Source organism: Dipodomys merriami, unplaced genomic scaffold (genome assembly GCF_024711535.1).
Source record: "Dipodomys merriami isolate MVZ:Mamm:240054 unplaced genomic scaffold, mDipMer1.0.p SCAF_102, whole genome shotgun sequence".
Classification (NCBI taxonomy): Eukaryota; Metazoa; Chordata; class Mammalia; order Rodentia; family Heteromyidae; genus Dipodomys; species Dipodomys merriami.
The window spans coordinates 3,342,071-3,354,511 of NW_027202294.1; the positions used below are offsets into that span (position 1 = coordinate 3,342,071).

General features: G+C 40.6%; 1 protein-coding gene across 4 annotated transcripts in view; it reads right to left on the reverse strand.

The window, feature by feature from the left end:
* Positions 1-615: 615 nt before the first annotated feature.
* Positions 616-12,441, reverse strand: part of Slf2 (SMC5-SMC6 complex localization factor 2) — a 67,798-nt gene continuing 55,972 nt past the window's right edge. For all 4 annotated transcript variants that reach the window (XM_069995093.1, XM_069995075.1, XM_069995084.1 and 1 more), the window contains 3 exons: positions 9,647-9,733; positions 7,446-7,514; positions 616-3,764 (listed from right to left, as the gene is read on the reverse strand). In XM_069995093.1, coding sequence (XP_069851194.1) covers positions 3,729-3,764; positions 7,446-7,514; positions 9,647-9,733 — 192 coding nt within the window. In that variant the 3' untranslated portion in view covers positions 616-3,728. The remainder of the gene's footprint in view (positions 3,765-7,445; positions 7,515-9,646; positions 9,734-12,441) is intronic.

Genomic DNA, 12,441 nt, shown 5'->3' on the forward strand with positions numbered 1-12,441 from the left:
GGCTCACGCCTGTAATCCTAGCTACTCAGGAGGCTGAGATCTGAGGATCGCGGTTCAAAGCCAGCCCAGGCAGGAGAGACCGTGAGACTCCTATCTCCAATAAACCACCAGAAAACCGGAAGTGGCGCTGTAGCTCAAGTAGTAGAGCGCTTGCCTTGAGCTGAAGAGCTGAGGGACAGCGCCCAGGCCCAGAGTTCAAGTCCCACGAGCGACCAAAAAAAAAAAAAAAAAAAAAAGAACCAAAACCAAAACCAGCCGGTCCTGGAGGCTCACACCTGCAATCCTAGCTACTCAGGAGGCTTAGATCTGAGGGTGTTGGTTCAAAGCCAGCCTGGGCAGAAATGTCCCCTTATCTCCAATTAATCACTCAAAAACCTGAAATGAAGCTGTGGCTCAAAATGGTAGAGCACTAGCCTTTAGCAAAAAGAGTACAGGGACAGTGCCTAAGCCCCGAGTTCAAGCCCCACTACAGACAATACATAAATACATAAATAAATTAATTAATTAACCTCCCCCTCCCCTCGCCTCCACAACCTAGGGGATGGGGGCAAGAGAAGAAACAGAGCATTTAAATACTTCACTGAGTACATTCCCCAACAAAGGTTACCAAACACGTTTAAACCGAGAAAAAGCAGTTTTAATAACACGCACACATACATTCAGAGGACTTTAAACAAGATGTAGTATAAAATTTTAAAAGAAAAAACTAAAAGGAAATCTGCATTTACTACCTAAGAGCTGGTGGATTAACTGGTTGACAGGACTGCCTGGGGAAAATAAACGCACAATGAGATGCTCCTACAATGCTGACGAGTAGAAAATTATCACCAACACCACACTAACGACTGCGTGCTCATCTTCTGTTCCTACCTCTTGCCTCCTTAGAGACAAACCAGCACAGCCATCCTAATTCTCCAACTCAGTTGCTTGTAGGTTCACTTCTTAAAATGATTGTTTATATTCAAACGTTACTCTTGGTTTATAGACTCCATACATTATTACTGGCCAGCCCCTACCAACAAGATCTGTTTTGATAAAGACACAAATGCTCCAACAGAGCCTGGATGATAACACATCATTACCTATCTTTTACTGGGGAGATTTTTGTGAAGTCAAAAGCAAGCTACTACTTGCATTTCAAAATAAAATGAAACGCCAACCTTCCAAAAGGTGACAAAAGGCACCACTGCCATCAGGAGATAGACAGAAAATGTACAAATGATGTTACGTTACTGCTACATAGATGCATTTTGTGAATGGTGAGCCTCTTCACATAACATGATATAGCAAAATTATATTTTCAGTAAGAAAAGCAGGTTAGAAAAGGCAAAGTTACACACAAAGCATAAACACAAGTACCTTAATTTTCTGCTTGCAATAAGGGTAATAAGTTTGACATACACATCTAGAAAATTAGACTAGGTGATTTTTGGCACAGATATACTGCCAAACACACCACCACTCAGTGCAAGCTTTGTTTGTCAAGTTCCAAAAGTGGCCTGACATTCTCTGTGCAATGAACATTTTTTCCCTTGCTTGTACCATCCCATTCATTGGGTAAAAACAGGAGGGAGACAAAGCATGGGGGTCAAGAGGGAGAAGGGAAATACTTGATTTGGGAGGAAAACCATGGGTTTCTTGTGCTGAAAGAGAATCATAATTTCTATGAGAATCCAAATGGAAATACTGACTGGACCATGACCTGGAGACTGAAGACCACTACCAGTGTCATAAACAGTGGCCTAAACTGACGCCTGGCCACTTACTTTAAAGGGACAGATGAAGTATTTTTCTCTAATGAAGAAAGAATTAAAAAGTTTATTTTTCCCTTATTTACTGCTAAATAAAAATGTATCAAAGTGGTTTTAAATTTGATGGATATCTATCTGTTGAAACTGCAATATAAAAGGGTCACTTTAAAAAAAAAACCTGAATAACCCACTTATTCCCATCAATGTACACGATTAGAAAATATTTACACACTGTAATTACAAGCAATATAAGCAGTATTTTATACTTTGAGATTTTATACACTTTACACAATGCAAAATGAGAAAAATATGAACACTTATAAAATTACACACAAATAATGTATCTACAAAGTATTAAATTACAAAGTGAAAGCCCCCATTGCTGGGCAGATAGATGCCAGAGTTCAAACTTTCTGTCAAATATAACTCTTTGTATCTATCTCTTTAACCATAAGTGGCATTTTGTATTAATACCCTTGAGAGGTAGTATCAAGATAAATTCTTACCAGTAAACTGAACACAGAATAAAACTTTTGTTGGTCTGACTCCTGGAGTCATTCAGCTTGGGTTCTTGCAAACTAGCTTTATCTAATCTTACTTATAAAATCTCTAACTGCCCAATACTTGACATGAGCTCAAAAGTAAATGATAAATTTAAGATAAAATGGTTTTTACTCCTAAGCCTCTATTTAGAGGTAGAAAGTTAGTTTTCAAAAGTGATTTTCTTCCCTCTCAAACCAAAAACATCCATTCCCCTTCATCCCATCTTCCCCTTCTATAGCTGGACACTGACTGCTCTCCAAAGAGCAAGTCACCCAATCTAGTATTTTACGAACAATAAAAATAGTTTTCTCTTTCAGGAAACAAATCCTAAAAGGGACACTTGGTCAACAACAAAATTTTTCCACTGGTTAGTAAGAGTCCGTTACTACCAAAAGCTTCCAAAGACCCCTGGGATAAGACTAATATGTGCACTTTTACTAACCCTCCACCATTTAAACCAGAGGATGGCTTTCCAGTGTTTAAAAGAATTTAGAGCAGCTGTGGTTTTCAAGTGCAACAACTTCAAGATATAAGTACACACACACACACACACACACACTCTTACACACACACACAGTGTCCCAAAGAATAAACACTACCTAGATCTCTGCTGAAATTATATACTCATGGAAAAAAAATTTTTGGGAAAAATTTCCAGAACTTCAAGCTTTTACAATAGAGACTTCTGTTATATAGTTAACAAGGGGGAAGAATTCTAAGATTTACCCAAGATTCTATGACTTAACTAGTATTTAAGAAAATATATGCATTTAAAACAAATCCCAAACAAACTACTTATGAATGTTTTGGCATTTTAAAAACATAGCCAATACTTTACAGCTTAACTTCTTCCTTTTAGGGGAATTTGACAATATACCAAACTTCTGTTTCTTAACTGTTTAAATGTTTTCTAATAACCTAATAGATGTCTAACCTTGAATAGTGGGGGAAAATACAGGAGTTATAGAAGAGTCTATGATTTCAATTACTGAACTCTGTTCTAAGCTTTCCCTTTGTTTCCTAAAATAACCAAGAGTAAAAACTTAACAGGAACTTTGTCTTGTTTCTATGTTCAACACAAGTTGATACAAATTCTTTTCTTCCTTAGTTCTTGTGATTATCCAAGTGCCACAAATACTACCTAAAAAAAGATAACTGGCTTATAATTTAACAAGAAGAGTTAATAAGGGTAGGTTAAATAAGTGTCTACTAGCTGCTTCTATCCCACCTCTCCTTAGACTTGGCTTTTTATATTTCATATCTGCTTCAGAAGGCATTTTTTCATTACCAGCTTTATACTAGACATTCAAGTGGAATATTTGTTGTGTATTCTCATATCAATCCATTGGATTCCATACTAATCTTTTCTATTTTTCTTGGGAAGGCTCTTAATGAATTTCTCTTGGTTCATATCTTTGCTGCTCTTAACTCCTGTTAAGAATCTGGTACCCAGAAGTCATGAAGCTGCCCCTAAAATAGAAAAATGAAAAAGAATATAATGTCAACCTAGGGTATTTCTTATAACCACTCACAAAGAAACATATTTAATGAGATTAATTAATATATAAGACTGATTAATATAGTTGTATTACTAAATTATTTTGTTTTATGACAAACTGGCACAGATGGCCAGCTTAAAAAATCTACTGAGGCTAGAAATTAAAACAAGCTGGAAGTGGTGTTGTGGCTCAAGTGGTAGAGCTTGAGCTGAAGAGCTGAGGGACAGCGTCCAAGCCGAGTTCAAGCCACATGACCGACCAAAAAAAAAAAGGGCTGGGAATGTGGCTTAGTGGTAGAGTGCTTGCCTAGCATGCATGAAGCCCTGGGTTGGATTCCTCAGTACCACATAAACAGAAAAAACCAGAAGTGGCCCTATGGCTCAAATGGTAGAGTGCTAGCCTTGAGCAAAAGAAGCTTAGGGACAAAGTGTCCAGGCCCTGAGTTCAAGCCCCATGACTGGCAGCAAAAAAAAAAAAAAAAAGCATGAGCTTAAAATTTCTCAAAGACTACTCTAAAAGACTTCTCATGGATCTCATGAAAAGCACAATTACAAAAGAATAAAAATGTTATTAAAAAGTGAGATTGCTCTTACTAGTTAATATTTAGTATTCCCATTATTTGGATCTGAAATATAAGCAATTTCTAGGCTCTGGCTATTCAAAAGTTTCATCTTCAAACCAGTAGTATTGGCATCAGTATCTCAGATCCTACTCTAGACCCAATAAATTAGAATCTGCATTTCAGCAAGTCCCTAGTTCAATCTTTTTTTAAAGCCGGCCATAGGGCTTGAACTCTGGGCCTGGGCACTGTCCCTGAGTTTTTCAACTCAAGGCTAACGCTCTACCACTTGAGCCACAGCACAACTTCCAGTTTTCTGGTGGTGAATTGGAGATAAGAGTCTCATAGACATTCTTGCCCAGGCTGGCTTTGAACCATGATCCTCAAATCTCAGCCTCCTGAGTAGCTAGGATTACAGGGGTGAGTCACTGGAGCCCGCTCCTAGTTGATTTTATGTCTATTAAAATTTGAGAACTGTCACTTTAGATAATTCTACATCAGATAGTTATAAACAACAGCACGGCAAACTTACTAGCAAATACTGTTTTTTAAAAAATGGCCCTCTTGGGGTTGGGAAGGTAGCTCAGTGGTTGAGTGCTTGCCTTGCATGCATGAGGCCTTGGGTTTGGTTCCTCAGCACCACATAAGCAGAAAAAGCTGGAAGTGGAACTCTGGCTCAAGTGGTAGAGTGTTAGCCTTGAATCGGAGCTCAGGGACAGCGCCTAGGCTGAGTTCACGCCCTACAACTGACCAAAAAAAAAAAAAAAAAAAAAAAAGGCCCTCTTGTCCAAAGACTCCTTAGATATAATACCAAAAGCAGAACTGATAAAAGAAAAACAAAAGTGACTCCATCGTAAACAACATAATTTAAAAATGGGCAAAGGATAATAAGTATTTCTCTAAAGAAGCTAAAAAGGAGTCTTTAAGGCTGGGTCCCACTGGCTCATCCTTGTAATCCTAGCTACCTACTCAAGAAGCTGAGGATCATGGTTGGTCGCCAGTCCTGGCAGGATGTGAGACTCTTTATCTCCAGTTAACCAAGCCAGAAGTAGAGCTCTGGCTGAAGTAGAGCACTAGCCTTAAGTGAAAAAGCTAAGGGACGGTATGTAGGCTCTGTTCAAGCCCCAGTACTGGCACAAAAAAGAGAACAAATGGAAACAGAAAAAAAGAACAAAGGAATCTATGACTCATTTCCTACATGGGGTATAGGAAATGTTTCCTTCATTTCTTCCCGATTTAATCCTGTTACACTAAAATCCTTGCTAAAACTTAAACAAAGAAACCAAACAAATGGCTAATAAGCACATTAAGGGATGCTCATTATCATCCCTAGGATGATAATGTGGTCCTAGGAACTTGAAAGATTGAGAGGGAGGGTCACTTTGCCAAGGAGTTTGAGACCAGTCTAGGGAATATAGTGAGGCACTGTCTCAAATGAAGGAGGAGGAAGAAGAAAATGGGGGAGGCAAATGAAGGGGACAGGGAGAAGTAGAAGAGTAGAGAAGAAAAAGGAAAGAGAAAAATGAAGTATTAACATTGAATAAAATGTGTATATTTTTTCTACTGAAAAAAGCAATGATGTTCAGTATCATTGACTATGAGGGGAATGCAAATTAAATAATAGATTTTACCACCTCCTACAATGGCTTTATTCAAGAAAGTAATAATCTAGGTGGGCACTGATACTATATTCCTAGCTAGTTAGGAAGCTGAGATCTGAGGATCGAGGATCAAAGGCAGCCTAGGCAGGGAAGTCCTTGAGACTCTTATCTCCAATAAACTACTCAGAAAAAGTGGGAAGTGGTGCTGTGGCTCAAGTGATAGAGTGCTAGCCTTGTGCACAAAGAGGCTTAGGGACAGTTCTCAGGCCTGGGACCAGCAAAAATAAACAAGGTAACAAGTGTGGGGAGAATGTATAGACGTCTGAATTCGTGTATCTCCTGGTAAAATGTACCACACCACATCCTGGTGCTGCCTCTATGGAAACAGTTGGTCAGGGCCTTCAAATACTGAATATATTACCAGATGATCCCACAGTTCTACTCCCAGATATACTCCCAGCAAAAACATATAAATGGAAGCATTAATGATTCACAGAAGAAAGTCAAATGTCTTTCTAATACGTGGACGAATTAAAAAGTGGCATTCCACACAATGGATATTGTTCAGCAATATTTTAGCAAATCTATTCAAAGTAGATTAGTGTTTGCCCAGGATATAAGGGAATGAAAGTGGTTGGAGAATGGGGGATGAAGGAGAACAGGGAGCAGGAAAGACTGTGGTGATGATAACCGTGAATATACTAAAAACCATCATCTACTGTAGGTAAGTAAAATGTATGTATATTTTATCTTAAAAGAACTGTTAAAAATGCTCATGAAGGGGCTGGGAAGGTGGCTCAGTGGTAGAGTACTTGCCTTGCATGCATGAGGCCCTGGGTTCGATTCCTCAGCACCACATAAGCAAAAAGCAAAAAACTGGAAGTGGCGCTGTGGCTCAAGTGGTAGAGCGCTAGCCTTGAGCTGAAGAGCTGAGGGATAGTGCTCAGGCCCAGAGTTCAGACCCCACGACCGGAAACAAAAAAAAAAAAAAAAAATGCTCATGAAGGGGCTGGGAAGGTGGCTCAGTGGTAGAGCGCTTGCCTTGCATGCATAAGGCCCTGGGTTCGATTTCTCAGCACCACATAGGCAAAAATAAAAAAGCCAGAAGTGGTGCTGTGGCTCAAGTGGTAGAGCGCTAGCCTTGAGGTAAGTCGAGGGACAGCGCCCAGGCCCAGAGTTCTGGCCCCATGACCGGACCCCCCCCTCCCCCCGCCAAAAAAAAAGCTCATGAAATAACATCTATTTGATGTTATGTAACATTTCTTTTTTTTAATTGTGTCTACGTAACTTTCAATAAGCACAATTACTTCTGAAAATAAATTAATGAATATAAAACAAGAACTGAAAATATACACAAATCAGATAATGGGGTTTCAATTTATCTTAAGATAATCAGAAACAATTATACTCAGTTATACTTTTGTTTAAAACTGTATGAAGAGTATTAGTAAAAATGTTAATAAACTTTAGTAAAACTTCAATAAAATGATACCTGAGTAGGCCGACAGGTCTGGATTATTTCCTGCCATTTTCCATGTATCCTGGCAACCAAGTCTTTCACCTTAAAAAATATCAAGAGGAAAGAGATCAGATCAAAGTTTAATTCACACAATCAATTTAGAACTTGCTATAAAATATCTCATAGCTCTAAAAGGTCAGAGCTCAACAACTGAATTCGATTTCTCTCAAGAAAGAAAAAGGGCTGGGAAGGTGGCTTAGTGGTAGAGCTCTTGCCTTGCATGTCTGAGGCCCTGGGTTCCATTCCCCAGCACCACATAAGCAAAAAGAAAAAAGCTGATTCCCCAGCACCACATAAGCAAAAAGAAAAAAGCCGGAAGTGGCGCTATGGCTCAAGTGGTAGAGTGCTAGCCTTGAGCTGAGGGACAGTGCCCACGCCCAGAGTTCAGGCCCCAGGACTGGACCCCCAAAAAAAAAAAAGAAAAAGGGCTAGGAAGGTGGCTCAGTGGTAGAGTGCTTGCCTCACATGCATGAGGCCCTGGGTTTGATTCCTCAGCCCTATATAAACAATAAGAGCCGGAAGTGGCACTGTGGCTCAAGTGGTAGAGCGCTCGCCTTGAGCTGAAGAGCTGAGGGACAGTGCCCAGGGCCCAGGCCCAGAGTTCAAGCCCCACGACTGACCAATAAATAAATAAATTAATTAAAAAGCCATTCAAATTTTATGTTCAGACTTTCAAATTACAGAAATTAATAAAACTACCCTTATCAACTTTCCTAATAAGTTATTAACAATCATCCACAAAAACATAATCCATACTTTCCAAAGGGTTTATCTATTATATTTTACTGAATTATAAACACCCAGATAGGAATTGGAAGGGTGGATTGTTATAAGACCCAAAGCTTTGGCTGCTTCCTACTTTACCACATCTCATCTTTAAAAAGGCTTAAGACACTTGGACACTGGTGGCTTATGACTGTAATTCTAGCTATTCAGCGAAGCTGAGACTTGGAGGATAAAAGTTCACAGCCAGCCTGGGCAGGAAGTCCAAAAGATGCTATCTCCAATTAATCAGCAAAAAGCCAGGTTTAGCTGGGTGCTGGTGGCTCATGCCTGTAATCCTAGCTGCTTAGTAGGCTGAGATCTGAGGATTACAATTCAAAGCTGGCAGGAAAGCCCGGGAGACTTAACTACCAGAAAACTGGAAGCTCTGGCTCAAAGTGGTAGAGTGGTTGCTTCGAACAAAAGAGCTCAGGGACAGCATCCAGGCCCTGATACTGGCAAAAAAACAAACAAAAAACAAAGGGTCAAGATAATGTTTTTCCTTTTTTAAAATTTCTTTCTACATTATCAGTTCACTTGTTTAGGCTTGTTTGTGTTTTTGCAAAGTTTTTTTTTTTTTTTGTCGGTCTTAGGGCTTGAACTTAGGGCTTGGGCGCTATCCCTCAGCTCTTCAGCTCAAGGCAAGTGCTACCACTTGAACCACAGCGCCACTTCTGGTTTTTCTAGTGGTTATTGGAGATAAGAGTCTCATGGACTTTCCTGCCTGGACTGGCTCTGAACCGTGATCCTCAGATCTCAGCCTCCTGAGTACTAGGATTACAGGCGTGAGCCACTGGTGCCCAGCTTTTGCAAAGTTTTATGAATGCTATTTATCTTATATTTAGAGGTTTAACATGGTTTGTAGAACTCAAACTTACCAGAAAAACCAATTTTTACCATGCTAGATAATTTTTGTTGTTGATGGTGAGTCTTGATTCAAGGACATTTCTGCCTGGGCTAAATCTCAGATCTAGTCTCCATCCTCAGATCCTAGCCTCCTTCCTAAGTAGCTAGGATTATGGGCATGAGTTACCAGCATCTGCCATTTTTGTTTTACTTGTATTTTTGCCAGGACTGGTTTGAACTGAGATTCTCTTTATACCTCCCCCAGAGTTGGATGACAGATATATTCCACTATACCCAGTCTTGAGATAGGGTCTCAATAACATATGATAGGCTGGTCTTGAACCATGATTATCCCGATGACATATATCTCAAGTAGCTGAGACAATAGGCATGAGCTACCGGGTTTTGTTTATTGAGCCAGGATCTTGATATGTAGCCTGAGTTGGCCCAGAATTTGAGATCCAACCTACCTTATGCTCCCAACTGTTGGTATTATAGGTGTGTACCAACTACACCTGGTTCTACTTTAAACATTCATGAACCCAGGATTAAAAAACAAAGCTTACCTTAGTTCTGTAAAACAGTCTTGCATCTTCCCTAATATCACACTTAACATGCTTTTCCAAAGCCCCACAAAGTAGAACGAAGTGTTTCTATGTAAAACAAAACAGATGACAATGGAGGAAAACTGAGGCATTGCAAATTAACAAAGAACATACAGTTGAAACAAATAAACTATTAAAAAAACTGCCATTCTCTAGTTAGCAATTTCTAGTGTTAATCCAAAATTACAGCTGTCTTATTAATATTTCCATGACAGAATGTTTATGATTTATTGTCAGTGAAATTAAAATATATGCACAGGAACTAAGTATGTAGTCCAGAAATTTGAAATCATTCTGACAAGATATGGAGTCTGGAGTTGGGAAGGTGGCTCAGTGGTAAAGTGCTTGCCTTATATGCAAGCCCTGGGTTCAATTCCTCAGCACCACGTAAGCAGAAAAAGCCATAAGTGGTGCTGTGGCTCAAGTGATAAGAGGGCTAGCCTTGAGCTGAAGAGCTGAGGGACAACACCCAGGCCTAGCGTTCAGGCCCCAAGACCAAAAACAAAAACAAAAAAGACAGAGACCATGTCTTATAAACCACAATAGCAACACACTACAAACCCACAGGGTTAAGGATGTAGATTGGTGGTGGATGTACCTAGTCAATAGAGCACTTGATTAGCATATAAGATGCCCTGGGTTCAATTTCCAGGCTTGTTTTTCATAGTACCATAAGACAAAATAAAAACATAAAAATAAAAATTGCTTTCCATTGTGCCATTAAGTCACAAACTAGGTTATGATGTACTCAGAAATTTGAAGAGTCCTTCCTCAAACATATTTTCTAATAGAATATTCTAATAGCTATTTTTTTTGCTGTATAAAAACAGCTTAGTTTTAAAATGATTTATTATTTTATGGCTTGTAATTGTATCCTTTTATGATGTTGATAGTAGTATTGAGGATTAAACTCAGGGCCTCAAGCTTGCTAGGCAGGTGCTCTTTACCACTTCATCAACACCCCTATGTCCTTTTATTTTGTGTTTCTCACTAACTTTGATAGAGCTGTCCTAACCTTGAACTTCAATCTTCCTACTACCAGCTCCTAGGTAGCTGGAACCATAGGTATATACTATACAATACCTCATTTAGAGACAGGGTTTCACTAACTTTTGCCTGGGCTAAATTTTTTTTTTTTTGGTCAGTTGTGGGACTTGAACTTAGGGCCTTGGTGCTGTTCCTTAGCCTCTTTGTACTCAAGGCTAGTGTTCTATTTGACCTACAGCGCCACTTCTGATTTTTGAGTGGTTAATTGGAGGATAAGAGTCTCACAGGAACTCTTCTGCCTGGGCTGGTTTCAAAGTACAATCCTCAGATCTCAGCCTCCTGAGTAGCTAGAATTACAGGCATGAGCCACTGGTACCCAGCAGCCCAGGCTAATTTTTTTTTTTTTTTTGGCCGGTCGTCGGGCCTTTACTCTGGGCCTGGGCACTGTCCCTCAGCTCTTCAGCTCAAGGATAGCGCTCTACCACTTGAGCCACAGCGCCACCTCTGGCTTTTTTCTTTTTTCTTATGTGGTGCTGAGGAATCGAACCCAGGGCCTCATGCATGCAAGGCAAGCACTCTACCACTGAGCCACTTTCCCAGCCCATCCCAGGCTAATTTTTAACTGTAGTCCTTCTCTTCCTACATCCTAAGTAGCTGAGATTAAAGGCACATGCCACCGCATCCCACTTTTTTCTTCCCCTGCTGGTCCTAGAGGTTGAATTCACACCTGGGCACTGTCCCTAAGCCTTTTTGTTCAAGGCTAGGGTGCTACCACTTGGACCACAGCTCCACTTCCAGCTTTTTGGTGGTTAACTGGAGATCAGAGTCTCATAGACTTCCCTGCCCAGGCTAGCTTTTTTTTTTTTTGGGGGGGGGGTCCAGTCATGGGGCCTGATCTCTGGGCCTGGGCACTGCCCCTCAGCTCTTGAGCTCAAGGCTAGTGCTCTACCACTTGAGCCACAATGCCACTTCTCGCTTTTTTCTTTCTTTCTTTTTTTTTTTTTTTGCCGGTCATGGGGCCTGAACTCTGGGTCTGGGCGCTGTCCCTCACTCTACCACTGGAGCCACAGTGCCACTTCCGGCTTTTTCTGTTTATGTGGTGCTGAGGAATCGAACCCAGGGCCTCATGCTTGCAAGGCATGCACTCTACCGCTGAGCTACCTTCCCAGCCCTCGCTTTTTTCTTTTTTTTTTTTTTGTCAGCCGTGGGTCTTGAACTCTGGGCCTGGGCGCTGTCCCTCAGCTCTTCAGCTCAAGGCAAGCGCTCTACCACTTGAGCTACAGCGCCACTTCCGGTTTTCTGGTGGTTTATTGGAGATAGGAGTCTCACGGTCTCTCCTGCCCGGGCTGGCTTTGAACCGAGATCCTCAGATCTCAGCCTCCTGAGTAGCTAGGATTACAGGCGTGAGCCACCAGCGCCCAGCTCCTCGCTTTTTTCTTATGTGGTGCTGAGGAATCGAGCCCAGGGCCTCGAGCATGCAAGGCAAGCGCTCTGCCACTGAGACACTTTCCCATTCCCCAGGCTAGCTTTGAACTGTGATCCTCCATCTTCAACATCTAAGTAGCTAGGATTACAGGTGTGAGCCACTGGTGCCTGGCCACTTTTGTTTTTGATATTTGATCTGGCTGTGTTGCTTTTATTGACCTTTAATCCCTGGGCTATAGTAATCCTTTAGAATCTATCTCCTCAAAATATGGAACAACAAGCATGTTGTGGTATGTAGTCTAGGATTTATTAATAAAGAATCATAATTACTTATATAAAACATT